The sequence below is a fragment of the Neltuma alba genome, unplaced genomic scaffold, assembly GCF_004799145.2.
Source record: "Neltuma alba isolate B1F8T4 unplaced genomic scaffold, ASM479914v2 tig00012683_pilon, whole genome shotgun sequence".
NCBI lineage: Eukaryota > Viridiplantae > Streptophyta > Magnoliopsida > Fabales > Fabaceae > Neltuma > Neltuma alba.
In genome coordinates, this window is record NW_021637112.1 from 119 (window position 1) to 15,115 (window position 14,997).

Genomic DNA, 14,997 nt, shown 5'->3' on the forward strand with positions numbered 1-14,997 from the left:
CTAACTCAATCCCTTTCTCTAACTCTGATTCCCCTCTACCAAAAACGGCCTTATGGTAATTGAGAATGCCAAAAGAACCTTCTCAGAAATAATGTTTCTTTTATAATAAAGCAGCCAAATATTCCCAATTCAGTTCTAAAATACCTGAAGCGCTTTTGTTCTTGGTACGTTGAGAGGGATTGAACCCTTAGTCACTACCCACAGCCCACGCTATTTTTACCTCAAAACTTGTGTTAGCACCATGTTATTTATGTCAAATAAACCAGCAGAACTCTTGAGTTCACAAAAGATAGACTCAGTCATTTCAGTATCTAAGTATCAACTTTCAACTCAGTGCTAGTTTTTCAGTCTTGCCAGAGAAGCAATTTTACATACGTTTCATGTCATAGCATATCTCCAACATATTATAATAGGCAGCTTAGGAAATATCAATCTGCCCCTTATAGGACATGAGCAATATTGTAAAAGATAAGCCTATTTTGTGAACTTTTATACTGTAGAAGGCTCAAAAGGAAAAGTAACATGAGCATACACTCAGGAACATCTGTTCTTGTTGGCACAGCAATTTGAAGCAAAACTACTTTATCACGCCAATAAGCATTCTCTTCCAAAAACTTTTCAAATGCTAGAATTTTCTGGGGAATCCCTTTAATCATATCAAGGCGATCAACACCTAACATTACCTGTCATGCCATGAAAATGTTAATAAGTCAAAAGAATGTACTAAATTAAATTTAATCATGCTCAAATGAACTAAAACAGAATAACATGAAGCTTCGTGTTAACAAACAAAACTTATGTAGCGAAAGAAACATCTTTGAAAGCATGTTTTCTTTGAAGAAAGCAACGTAAATTTGATAGACATACCATTGTGTAGGGTTTAAGGGTGGCTAAGGAAGGAAGTTAGTTAGGGATTAACATAAATAGAGGAAGATGAAGGTGTAAGGAGTGTCCAATGAGTGAATAATATATTTCTACCTTTTTTTTTTTTGGGTAAAATATATTTCTACGTTTTCAGTGCATGTATAACTACAAAAGCACTTTACTCATTGAATATCTCACAGTGATAACGTGGCATATACTTGCCAAAAATTGATAGTGAGAACCCTGGCAATTAGACTGATTCATAGAACCTCTGATTAAGAGATGACAGGTGACAGATTGCCATCTGACCCATCAGCCCTTTGGAATTAACAATAGGAAAACTAGTTTTAAAGAGGAAGCACTGATTTTTATATGCATAGTTGTTACCCCTAAAAGCTTATTTTACTTGATATCTACTAGAAAATAACAGAACAACAAATACTCCTAAAAACAACACTTCACAACCAAAGGAAATAATAATAGCTAAAATACTCCACAAAAATAAAAAATAAAAAATTGATCCACGGCAACTAAATAACTCAGATGTTAGAAACTCAAACATATCAAATACGGTAAATTTTGAGCATACTAATAATTAAAAAAAGCTTCATTATATGCTGATGGTAACGATATTATAGTTCCATAGTGATGAGCAACTATGGCTTAGTGGGTTACTTCTACGCTGTTTAAAGAAAGAGGATTCTGAGGTCACTTAGAAGTTTCCCATGCTTTCATAAGATTAGACTGTGGCAACAATGGTTGCCCTTCCTTGACACCATGTCCTCTAACCAAAAGCATAATGTGTATATATATATATTTTGTGTAAAATATTGAGTGGTATAACACTGTTCAACACTGACATGAACCTAAAAGCCATAATTCATCCAAAAAAGAAAGGAAAAAAAAAAGTCGTGCAAAATAACTCAAAAATTTTCAAAGTTAGTAGGATTAATATGTCAGTCAACATCAGAAAATCATATGGATATTCACTACAAAGAATTACATATACCTTTCTACCCTCAAATCTTTCTTCCAATTCTTTGATATCATTCTTCACTTCAGTAAGCTCAAGGGCACGTCTGAATCGATCAGAGTCTATCCCAATTGGAAACTTAAATTCAAATGCACAAGAAATACACAAGCAAGTTGTCAGAATAGTCATGGTAAAAGGTAAAAGACCTAAGTTAAAGATGAACATTTAAAAAGCTTTTCTTTCCTTTTCCCCACAGTTTCTTCTTCTCATGGATGAGTTTTAGAGCAGAATTCCAATAAGTAATGTCAAAGTGCTATGCATAATAAAATGTAATGCTGATTTTATTGATAAAAAAATACAGGCACTTACTGCAGCAACTCGAGTCAATCTCCCCTGGTCCTCAACCCCTTCAGGAGTGCCCTCAAGTCCAAGAATGCGAGTACAGGCACTAACAAAATGGCGGGCATAATCATAGGTGTGAAATCTGTTTGAAAGAAATTACAATTGCACATATCAGAAGCAATGACCATACTGGAATATAAATCTTAACATACATAATATAGCAACAACCATATATCGGATCCTTGTTGACAAATAGTTTGAGTTGGATGGACAAGATATTGTATAACTTCCAAAACTGTTTTGTCCAAAGGTCTCATAAATCATTGATAGTCCAAAACAAGCATGCACATATTTATCACATTTACTTTAATTAAAGGACGTTCAAACATAGAGTCAGACCATCCTTAATGAGCCTCATTCCAAGTCATAGGAGCATATTGCAACATACCCTACTAAATCAGCAGCAAGAACAGAATGAAGGAGCTCTGAACGTGATGGTAATGTCCTATGAATTTCAGAAGATGGAAATGGCGTGTGAAGAAACCAGCCAACTTTCATTTTATTGTTATATTCCTTTAAACATTTTGGAAGAAACATGAGATGGTAGTCATGGCACCAAACAACATCACCCTCTTCGTAGTGCTCGTTCACGACATCAGCAAACATTTGGTTTGCTTTCTTGTATGCTGCAAACTGAGACTGGAAGCTCCGTGTAGTAGCAAGGCGATCTTCTTGGGGTAGTCCAAGGTAATGAAAAAGGGGCCACAAGATGTTATTGCAGTAACCATTATAATATTGGTGAACAATCTCTTCATCAAGAAACACTGGAATGCACCTCTGCAATGTAGGTAAGAAGAGGAGAACATAATTCATAATAAACAATGCAGAGCAAAGGATGGGATATTAAACATACACACAACAGAAATTTTCTAGTGCAGGGGGTTTTGTACCTTTTCAGCCAAAGCTTTAGTAAGTGCCTTCTGTCCAATCTCGTCTGGCACGTTGACACCAGCCCACCCTATCCACCTTGCCTCAAACTCCTTCACACCTTGGTTGAATAAGGCAGTCATATTTCAGTTTAAATAAACCAATGCCGAACATGATAAACCGTCTTAAACAGAGAGTTGTAGAATCATATGCAACTTCAGTGAATACTACTTACAATTTTTTTTTTTTGGGGGGGGGGGGGAATTGGGGGATGTTGCTGTGAAGAAAAAATGCATTAGGGACAGGATTATTCATATAATTACGTACCTAAAAGAGCGGTAACTAGACCTCCAGCACTAATCTCCAGAGACCATGAATCTTCGCCTCTCCTAACTGCTGAGACTGGCAGCCTGTTGGCCACCACCAAAAGTCTATAAGGCCTCCCATCTTGGCTTTCACGTCCCTGATAAAGACCCCTTGCAGTTGCCTCCAGGTATTGCGCATTAGAAGTTCCTGAGTTATTATCTTCTCTTGAACGCAGGTTATGCTCAAACGGTTTAGTAACCCTATTATTATTATCAGCTGACTCATTGAAATGAGAAGCCCTGGTGATTTTTCTTAGTTCTCTTTCTCGGACAAGTCGTTCAACACGACCTGGAAAATGATTTGGATTACCGTTATACTTATTCCCAGGCATACGCTCACTCTGGAAGCGAACCGGGGAATATCAATGTCACCAAACCGTACCCAAGTCCTCGGAGCAACTTCCTCGCCTGCATTTTGTTAAGGAGATTAACTTTATACGAAATACAGTAGACAAACAGAATTCTAAAGCATAACCAACTCAGTGTCTAATAGAACAGAGCGTAAACTAATGGATCTAAACACAGAGTAGAAAGGAACGCGAAAATTAGAGAACCATAGACGAACATAATCCACTCACCGAAATTTAAAACCCGAAAGGTTCATAAATAAATTGAAAGAGTATAGATGGACAAGAAGAACGCATACCCTACCAATTAGGGGGTGCCATGACACTTAGGCCATGGAGTTGCAAATTTCGCTCTCATAAATTAAACGCAGAAAAATAGAAGCAGCACAATTGCCACAGAGTAGGGAGGAAACTTAGGAGGGTATTGGGTGAAACGCTGGCCATGGAAGCTACTTCATTCAGGTGAATTCCAAACACATTGTACGAAGCAAAGTATAGAAACACCACGACAGCAGTCTTCCATAAAATCAGTTGACACTTGAACAAGAGAAGGTTCTGTCCAGAAAATCTAGGGTCGTCGTCGTCACCTGTTTCTGGTTCACCAAGCCAATCTCCGAGGTGTTCAACAGCACGAGTTTAAAAACGGGTTAGAGTGAAAGGATTACGGACAGTGAGATAAAGAAATTGGGAGAGGGTGAGAAATCCTTTCAGCAGAATGCGAATGGCGGAGAATTAATAACATTAACATAGTGAGCGGCGTATGAAAATATGGAATAGAATGGTCGTGTAATTATACAATGAACATGCAGTTGACACCGAAGACTCTTCAGCTGAAACCTTGAAGACCGGGAGAGAGCAATTTACCGATGAAACTAAATACACGTCTCGTACTCGTAACTCGCAATCGCAAGTCCTGACTTGTCTTTTAAGGCTCTGTTTGGATAGCACCCCAAACTATGGTTTGGGGACCCAAACCATGGTTTGGGGAAAATGCTACCCAAACAGCCTCTCCAAAAACCAAAACCATGGTTTTGGGTCAAAACCATGGTTTTGATTCCAAAACCATGGTTTTGAAAAAAGCAAAAATTTTTTACTTTTAAAGAAAAAAGGGAGAGTGTGAGGGCCTATATGATATGTATCTTATTATTTTTTTTTAAACATATTTTTTTTATAAACATATTTTTTTATAAATATATTTAATCTTATATTTTATAAATATATATAGACATTAATTATTTATTAATTATATTATCTTATGTATTATTAATTATGTTGGTAAAAAACATATTATTAACAATTTTATTTCTTCAAATTAAAATATATCATAAAATCTATTTTTTCTGTAATTATCATATTAACTTATGTCTTTTTTTTAGTAATTTTTATATATAAAAAATGCTTCTGATAACAACTATCCAAACACTCTCACTTCTCAGAATCACTTTTTTACAAAATCTATTCTTCACAGAATCTATTTTTTCCAGAATCTATTCTCCAGAATCACTTTTCCAAACCACGGTTTGGTTTCATCCAAACACACCCTTAAATAAAGTTGCGCAAAAACGCCTCCATCCACTGTACTCAACATGGAAGTTCCTTTGTAATAATATGCTACTCTAATTTTATTTATAAATTACTACTTCCAGTCCTAATTATAAGAGTCAGTTGACTAATTTGAGGAGATTAAGGAAGTAAATTGAATTAGTTATTTGTCCTAAATATGTGTTATCTTTCTTAAAATATTCCTGCTAATCAAGTGTCTTGACTAGAACTATCATTGTTAGAAAGACTATTTTGAAAAAAAAATGTATAAATATGAGAGATAAAGTGGATTGGGGTTGTATATTTAGGATCAAAATCAAAATCAAATAAGATCTTATATTAAGTACCGGAGGTAGTATTTTTTAACATGTTTAATACTGACTGAAAAAAAATATTAAACTTTATTAACTCTCGTTTAAAATTTAACAACTTTTCAACTTTATCCATATTTAATATATATTATACTTAATGTAAACAAAGTCAATATAATAATAAATAAAAGGTAAAACTGCATATTTATACAAAAAATTTCTCTTAATGCTTTATAAATATGACCAAAAAATTTCTTCTCTCCCTCTCTTAGAAATAGTTGTAAATAATAATAAATTATAAAAATTGGATTATTTATAATTTATAATTATAATTTTTTGAGTAGTATAGTTTATAATATACCCGTTACATGTAACTAAAAAAATACTCCTCCGGTCCTAATTATAAGACCCAATTGACTTATTTGAGGAGATTAAGGAAGTAAGTTAAGTTGGTTATTTATAATAAATAAGTGTTGTCATTCCTAAAATATTCTTGCTAATTAAGTATATTGGCTAAAACTATCATTATTAGAAGGATTATCTTGGAAAAAAAATGCATAAATATAAGAGACAAAATGGATTGGGTCTTATAATTAGGACCAAATAAAAAGTCAAATTGGGTCTTATAATAAGGACCGGAGGAGTAATATGGAAAAATAATACAATGTTGCTCTACGTACAGCACAAATCAGATTAGGGCGTTGACTATTGCTAAAAAATACTACCTTCGGTCTTTAATATAAGATCTTGTTTGACTTTTATTTTGGTCCTAAATATAAGAACTCAATCCACTTTCTCTCTCATATTTATACATTTTTTTCCAAAATAGCCATTCTAACAATAATAGTTCTAGTCAATACACTTGATTAGCAGGGATATTTTAAGAAAGATAACACCTATTTAGGACAAATAACTAACTCAACTTACTTCCTTAATCTCCTCAAATTAGTCAACTAGCTCTTATAATTAGGACCGGAAGTAATAACATCAACATGTTAGCTCTAGAAATTGGTTTCTTAACAAATACAGCTACAAAAAATTTAATCCAAATTGATCGCAAATTCTGAAAAAAAAAAAAAAAGTTTTATATAATATACATGAGTTTTATTATATTGGACGCCATAAGCGGAATGAGGTTATTCCCGTGCCCCGTGCGTGTTTGTGTGTGTGTGGTAGTCTATATTCAAAAGCAGAGACGTGCATGCAGTTAGCACTTTTGGTTTTAATTATAAGATCTTATTTATACTCTATAAATAAAATCTTACAGTTAAGACATGAGGTAGCATATCATTGATGATTCCCTATTGTCCAATTCATATAGGGCCTTGATTTTGTTAACCTGATAAGGTATCATATATTCTAGTTTCATGTGAAAGACGACGGGAGACTAGCTTTCTAAAGTCCATAATAAGGACTGCTACCATAATATCCCTTGTCCGGCGGAGAAATATAATTTAACACTATCTCCTCCTATAGGAAGGGGACCCACACTCCTGCCCCTATTTTAGCAAAGTGAGGTATATATGAAACTCACAAAGAAGGTTTGGGTTGCTATTGGCGAGCTGCAAGCATAAGTGTTATTAAGCATGCAATTATCCAATTCATGTGCATGTATTTGTAATTTTTGTTAACTTATTCAAACTAATATTATACTCCCTCCGTTCCTTATTATAAGAGACATTTGATGCTTATGGCATGTTCCTATATATAAGAGACACTTAAAAGTTGTCTCTACTTTTTTGTGTTGATTTCCTATTTTACCCATATTTATTGTCTCCAACTCACACTCTCTCTCTTTCCCACTTCTCTTTCTTTTAATAATTTACCATTGTTCTCTCTCCTTATTAATGAGGGTATTTTTGGAAAAAAAATTATACTTTTTACACATTGATTGTTCTTAACTAATTTTAACTGTTTTTTTATCAACGTAATTCGGTTATTTGTCTCTTATAATAAGGAACGGAGGGAGTATCAGATATAAGGGTGGCGGCCGGTATAAAAACGCATGGCTGCAAGTGAAGTGACCACATCAGAAAACATTCTGCAGCAAACAGGACGTACTGCTAGTAAATGAGAACAAGAGCATGCCTGCACACAGACAAAGTAAATGTTGTCTCTGACACTAAATGTAATAATCATTTTATATTTATTTTGTACTCTAAAATAAGTCTTATATTTGGGATTGTAAGAGTATATATATTTTCAGGTGATAGAAATATATATATTCACTACTACAAAATATGTTATTTTCGTTTGTTCTAAAAGCTCTTTTTCGTCTGTTTTGAGCAAAACGTTGATAAATGACACGTGGATAGTAATTATATCTGGTTCTTAATATAAAATTTAGTTTGTAATAGATAAACATTAGGAGTATATCAAACCAAGGGAAAGGAAGATATCTACACAAATACACACATATAATTAACTCATGCATGCATGTGACAAAATAGACAAGCAGGTCAAGGGATAAGCGACAAAACTCTGCAGTGAGCCAAGCAAGAAGCCATGTGACAAAAGTTGTAATTTGCAAGTGGAGCTGGCACAATTGCCGTCAACGACGACACGTGGGATTCTGCTTTCAAAAGGAGGAGGGACCATTCAAATTCTACATGGCGGCCAGGGGATTTCCCCTAAGTAATAAACTTGTCATACATGCAGGGAAGGATTAATTGGCACCACATATTTATGATATAAGGAGCATTTTTTTAAAAAAAAAGTTTTAAAAATTTAATTAAAATATGATAGAAAGGTAGAAAAAATATAGTTCTTCGATTCTAAATATAAGACCCATTTTGTGGTGTAAATTACACAACAAAATAGATATTATATTTAGTACCGGAATAGTACAAACTAATGTGTCATTTTAATAACAAAACATTAGGTTGATTCTTCGAGAATTTGTTATATATTTTTCATAATAGAATATCATAAGTATCCGCAAAAATCTAATCCATCTTTTGTGCAATTATTCATGTTTCAGAGGATGAGAAATTGGACACACACACTCTCTCTCTCATGCTTTTTTATATTTATTTTTTCCCCTAAAAATCCATCTATTGTTCTCAAAGTGCCCCCCGGGGGGGATTCACTCAAAAAGAAAAAGAAAAAAAAGTGCCCGGGGGGAAGGGCCCAGCAAAGATTGAGGTATATTTCTGTGGGAAAAAGCACATAAGAACATTGTCCCAACTCCCAAACATTATAATGCTGAAAAGTTTGACACTTTTGGCCCCGGTGGTAAAGATGGCTAGAACCCAGGAGAAAAAAGTTTGAAACGTTTGACTAGACATACGGCGCCTGTGGATTTACTGGGGAAAGCAGCGAAGTTTGATTGAAATTGGCTGTCTTCAAAAAAAAATATAAACATGGCGCAAACATTTTGAAAACACGTAGCTTTTATGGTAAAGAAAAGCATAATATTACCAAACTTTTATCATGTGATTTATCGGTAAAGTGTCTTTGGCCATCATTCTGACCAACTAAGGAACTGTACCATGAAGAGGTTATCAATTGTTATTTTAATTTCTTTCATACACAATAAATTTAGGAGAGTTGGATATATAGATCCCATTTGATATGAAGCATTAAAAATAAAAGGTAAAGATTAGTATTGAGATTGAGAAAGTATATTAAAAGAGTATTTAGTATAAAATATTTTTTATTACATGGGATTGGATAAACCTATATATATAAGATTAGAGAATACCATAAGAGGAGGTAATATTTCTCATTTCCCAATGGATTTGCCTAATCCGATATAACAAACAATTACTCATGTTAAATACTTTTTTAATGATTTTTCTCAATTATAATCACAATCTTTATCTCTAATTTTCAATGTTTTGTAGTAAAAGGGACCATAGAGTATGCTTTAAAACTAAAAAAGTACTTACAAAGACACTAATAAATTACCTACCAAGAAAGTTGTCACCTCAAAGTAGTATTTTGAATTTATAACTTCGTAAATTATGAGCTAACTGAAATGATTTTTTTTTAATTTTATTTTTGAGTCTTTCTCATGCAATTACTTTGTCGTGCAGTGTCTGCTCCACTAGAAAACGATATGATTTATCCACGGAATCCTGAGAATTGACTACCGTCCACATGAACTCTACTTTTCCTGACCCATCTGAGTCTGGTGTCGATCGGTACCAGCTTTAAAGTATGCATAAGTAAAGTTTAACTCCCAACGCTTTTAGATCAAAGGACAAAGCAAATCTCTATGACTAAGAAATAACAACTTCAATACCCGTTTAACCTGAAGTGTAATGAAGATTCTATGTACTTCTATGGCTATCGTTGGCTAAGATACGACATTCCAGTACACTGCGTCCAACACTGTCTCACTATTTTAACTCAAAATATCAAATCTATGAGCAAGAGACAAGAAGTTAAATTTTCCTGGGAAATAATTAAGGTCCAACATGTTGCTCAATTCATTAAAAGCATTCGTCCTTCACAGCAAGGAAAGTAACTTATTTTCCCTAATATAACTTCAGTTTATATATCTTATGTTTTCTGGATTGGGATTCTGAATATAATCAAATCTTATGGGTTTCCAGGGACTCCGTGGAGCCCCTCTAGTCAACTCAATAATGAAGAATCATCTGCTACTTCTGGTGTATTTCACCTTGGAAATGAGAGAAAGCTTCAGGAAAGTGCTGGTTTTCAGGGCCCATCATTTATGTTTTATGGGATCCACAAACTCCTTCACATGGGCATGTGCTTGTTTGAATAACATGTTGTAGCTGATCATATGAGTAGATAACTTCCATCTCATCGAAGCTTATCTTTAAAAGAGATGGCTCAATTCATTTACACCTCTTTTTTTTTTCCCATTAAAAAAAAGTTTAAAAAATCTTACAAAGGTACTTACAGATCACCTACCAACAATATTTTCACATCGACTGCGGAATTCAAACTCATGACTTTGTAAGTTATGAGCCAACTCCTTATTAACTGGACCCATTCTTATTGGTATTTGAATACACCCTTCTTTCATTGCTTCATAATAATCTGAAAATTTTTTATCTTTTATTTCACTGTACACATCACAAAGCACCAAGGAACAAAAAACCGGACCGGACATTAAACCGGTCGAGACAGTGGGTTAAGAGTTACTGGTCGAACCGAGGTTGGACCGGGGTCAGACCGGTCATATTAAAATAATATAATTTAATTCATAATATTAAAATAAAAAAATTCATAAATAGTAACCACTAAAAAAAATTGAGAAGCTACAAAAGTAGTTTAAATATTTAATATTACCAAGCAAACATTAATGAAATGTATATCTTCACCATGAAAAATCAAAATCATCACTAAGATCACTAGCATGGGCTGAGATGTTGATAACTCATTATTTTGAATATATTTAAAGAATATTTTGAGTAATTTTTTGGAGAGTTATTAATGCATTTTAGAAGATTTCTAAGAGCTAATTGGAATATTTAATTGTGAGCATTATTTGGAGGATTTTATTGTAAATAGCTTGATTTTAAATAAATAAAAGTAGTTATAGATAATTTTACAGTTATTGTTATCTTAAGTCAGTTTTAAATTTTACTTTATTTCCTTTTTATTTTTATTTTATCTTCTTTTAGTTTTTCTTCTCCATTTATTTTATGTTTGTTTTCCCTTCCATTTCACTATGAGGACGATAGCGTTTTGCCGTTTTGGAGACTCGAATGCGCCGATTGGAGGAAGACCTAGAATGACTATTAATCATAATTTGAGAGGTGCCGCTGCGCCGAAAAAGGAGAAGGGAGGAGGTACCGAATAGGGGATCACGGTTCATCATTGTCTTGGAGCAAAGGCCGACGAATTGGTGAAGGGTGTTTTGGTGCATCTTCTTCGCTGGAGACACAGAGGAGGCGCCGAACTCGTGGTTATCATCTGGCTCTCCCTTTGGTTCGATTGTTTCAGGGGGCAAGAGAGATGCAGCTGCAGAGAGCGGTTTTGAGAAAGAATGGTCTGAGACGGGAAACGCCGTTTCGGGTGCTTGGCAGACAAAAAAAAAAAGGAACCGGCTAACCCAGTGAACCGCGATTACCCGGTTTTATACCGGTTCAACCGGTTTTTTACCGGTTCGATATGGCCCCGGTTCAACTCCTGAACCAGACCGGACTGCAGGCCGGTTCACCGGTTTTCCGGTTGAACCGGCCGGTCCGGTCCGGTTTTTTTTTTCCTTGCAAAGCACAACGTTGAACTATAACCTACAAGCACACTGCACATTTTCAGTCAGCAAATGCTCGCGAGGGTTCAGAAGTAATTTCATGACTTGAGGCCCTTATCAACGTCAAATCACTCAGACACACTTTTTGTACACCAGATCTACTTGGTAACTAGTGTTCCGTTTTACCAACATCTCTAGCCGGGAAAGCTCCCTTGCGCTCTCTTCTACACAGTTTTTATAATATTTGGATGTTTTTATTAATTAAGAGTTAAGATTCATTCAGCAAGTATTTTTTTTTAAAGAATCTTAGTTAAATCCAACTGAAATACTAAAATCTAAAATTAGACCTATACTTTGAATAAATTTATAATTAGATCAAGAGGCCTAATCAGGGATTTATATATATTGTTAAAAGTTTAGAATACCTCTTTATGATTATAATATGAATTATTATTTTTATATTTTTCTCCCTCACAAATTCTTTTTTTAAAATTTTTTGTTGCCAAATTTTCTTAAAATTTGAAAATAGTAAATCTTTAGTAGATGGCAAGAAATTATAACACAATCGTCGATTCATATTAATAATTATTCCGACACCATCATCAATATATCTGTGTAGGTCACTGTTAGATTTTAATTTTAGATGATTTTAATTTTTACTCAGTTTTAATTTTTTTTTTACCAACACTTAGTTTTAATATTGATCCATCCTTTATATACTTAATAATATATGCACACACATATAATTTTTTTAGGTTAAACAAGTACATTTTTTTAAATAGAATACACATGTATTTTAGAAGTGAAAAACTTATTCAGACAATCAGATTTTTTTACATATTTTTGAGGGTGTCAGAGTAATTATCAATGCAGATTGAAGATAGTGTTATGATTTATTATTTTCATATTTCAAGAAAAGAATTTGTAAGGGAGAAAAATATAAAAGTATTAGCTCATATTTTAATTATAAAGGGGCATTTTGGACTTTTAACAATATTCACAATAAATTTCTAATAAATCCTCTTAGTCTCATTAGGAATTTGTTCATAATGAAAGCCTGATTTTAAATTTTAGTATTTTAACTGAATTTCAATAAGATTCTCTCCATTTTTTTTTCCAAATGAGTTCTGCACCTTAAAATATTTCTTTAATATATATATATATATATATATATCCATTGTCTCAAAATATCATGCGATGCATTTAATATTTTGAAATATTTTTCACAAATACATTCCACGCTCCATAGCATCATGTGCAGTTTTGTCCTTAATATTTTAAAGTATCAATTTAATTAAAGTATAAATAATGAATGGATTACATGTAATCATTTCTGAACATGTGTCTCTGCAGCTATCTGAACTAGTCAGTTCGGCTAACTAATGCTCCTTTCTGATCAGTATGTGTGTACTCCTATATTACCCCCCTCACGAGGTCTGATCTCAATTAATTCGCGAATTTACGGTATACTTTTTCTTTCAAGAAATTTGAAAAGAACCATAAGAACCGCAGCGAATGTCTAAAATTTCGCATTCCATCACAAGTCCCTAGTCAAGAAAAACTGAGAACAAAGAAAAAGGAACCGAAGGTTTTGACTTCTGGATGCAGCAACAGGGACTCATAGCATACGAACCAACTCATTTTCTCGTTTTGGAGGCTCTTGCACAGTCAAATTATCATAAACCATGACGGAAGTTCAAATTACTCGTCAAATTCATCCAAATTGAAGCACACATAAAACCAAAACAAATTGCTCCAAAAGGAAGAATACCATATCTAGTTCTAATTCAAATACTCTGATAATTGTCTTAACGGATCCTAAAATTCAATTCACACAGACACACACAAGAATCAGAGCAACAAAACCACTGCATAGAAAGAGAAAAAACTAACTTAAGCAACACGAATGCTGCTTTCTTTTACTGCGAACGGGTTTTAAAAAAGCGAAACCACACACACACGACAATTATTAGCTTATTATAATAATAGTCCAACAAAGACGGGGAGTGACGGAGAGAAGGCTAACCTGAAAGACGAAGCTCTACGAACTGAGTGGGGTACCTAACTTCTTCGTACGGATTTTGCAGGGCAAAACTGGAAATACAGTAATTCTTCATTCATTATTATGCGATAATCAAGAGGACTAGAACGGCCAAGTCATCACAGAGTAAGGCACGAGTCTAACCTAATGACGTAAATCTCTTGACCTGCGAAGCGAGTGCTTACAGCCTCCGTCCCGGTGCGAATTTCGAAGAGGAAGAGTAACCTGAAACGATATGCGCCAACTCAAATTAACTTCACCTGTGCGTCTCGCTCGCCAGTACGAATTTCAAAGAGTGAAACTAGAAATGCGGCAATTCTTCGATTGCTATTGTAATGAAAAGGAACAGCGCAAGAAGATCAAACGAAGATCAAAAGCGAAGGCTACTAATCTACTGCGTATTCTTCTTGCTTACCTTGTTGTGCGTAGAAATTTCAGAGCGCGAAATTGAAAAGGCAAGGATTCTTCGTTTACAGAGAGAGGGAAGAACAACAATATGAGATATAGGCTTTGAGTAGGGAGGAATCGGAAGGCGCATTTAGCAGCAGAAGGATGAGGAGAAAGGAGGGGTTTAATTGAGACCTGATGAGCTGCTCCCAGCTTTATTTGCGCCCAATCACTTGGAGGGAATTTGTTCCCCTTTTTATTCATTTTTAAAATTTTGAAATCAATTTTCAATTCTGGTTGTGGTTTCAAAAGCATGTTCCATGCCCACTCAGTTTATTCTCTGTAGTGCCTTCTTACTTAGTACGAATTGCTTTTATAAAATGTATTTCCTTCCCTCTGGTTGATTAATTTAAGAAGGTTAAAAAAAATTAAATAAATAATTTTAAATTATTATATTTATTGTATTTTTAGACAAATTTGTGAGGCTTATAAACTAATATATATTTTAATTAATGATATCCATAAGTATCTTAGAGAAATAATGTAACATATGTTATAATTATATAATTTTTTAATTTTTTAAAATTAGTCAATTATGTCTTAAATTAAGAGCTGGAGATAATAAGATAAAAAAATTCTTCATTGATCTGTCTCACAACAAGATTCAGTAAAGTTTTGTGTTGGCTATTGAGCACCTCACACTGTCCTCCTTATTTATCTGGGTTT

At 33.9% G+C, this 14,997-nt stretch overlaps 1 protein-coding gene across 3 annotated transcripts; it reads right to left on the bottom strand.

Moving 5' to 3' along the window:
• Positions 1 to 425: 425 nt before the first annotated feature.
• LOC114729814 (alpha,alpha-trehalose-phosphate synthase [UDP-forming] 1-like) lies at positions 426 to 14,454 on the bottom strand. Of its 3 annotated transcripts, XM_028916852.1 has the most exons (9): positions 14,300 to 14,454; positions 14,029 to 14,109; positions 13,870 to 13,937; positions 3,434 to 3,879; positions 3,130 to 3,227; positions 2,628 to 3,016; positions 2,207 to 2,321; positions 1,874 to 1,975; positions 426 to 683 (listed from the first exon to the last, which is right to left on the bottom strand). In XM_028916852.1, exons 4-9 carry the CDS (start codon positions 3,801 to 3,803, stop codon positions 441 to 443), a joined length of 1,317 nt encoding a protein of 438 aa, XP_028772685.1. In that variant the 5' UTR covers positions 3,804 to 3,879; positions 13,870 to 13,937; positions 14,029 to 14,109; positions 14,300 to 14,454; the 3' UTR covers positions 426 to 440. The 3 variants fall into 3 exon arrangements, with proteins under 3 accessions (XP_028772685.1, XP_028772687.1, XP_028772686.1); XM_028916854.1 differs by lacking the exons at positions 13,870 to 13,937; positions 14,029 to 14,109; positions 14,300 to 14,454 and adding an exon at positions 4,123 to 4,582; XM_028916853.1 differs by lacking the exons at positions 13,870 to 13,937; positions 14,029 to 14,109; positions 14,300 to 14,454 and adding an exon at positions 4,118 to 4,582.
• Between the last annotated feature and the right edge of the window lie 543 nt (positions 14,455 to 14,997).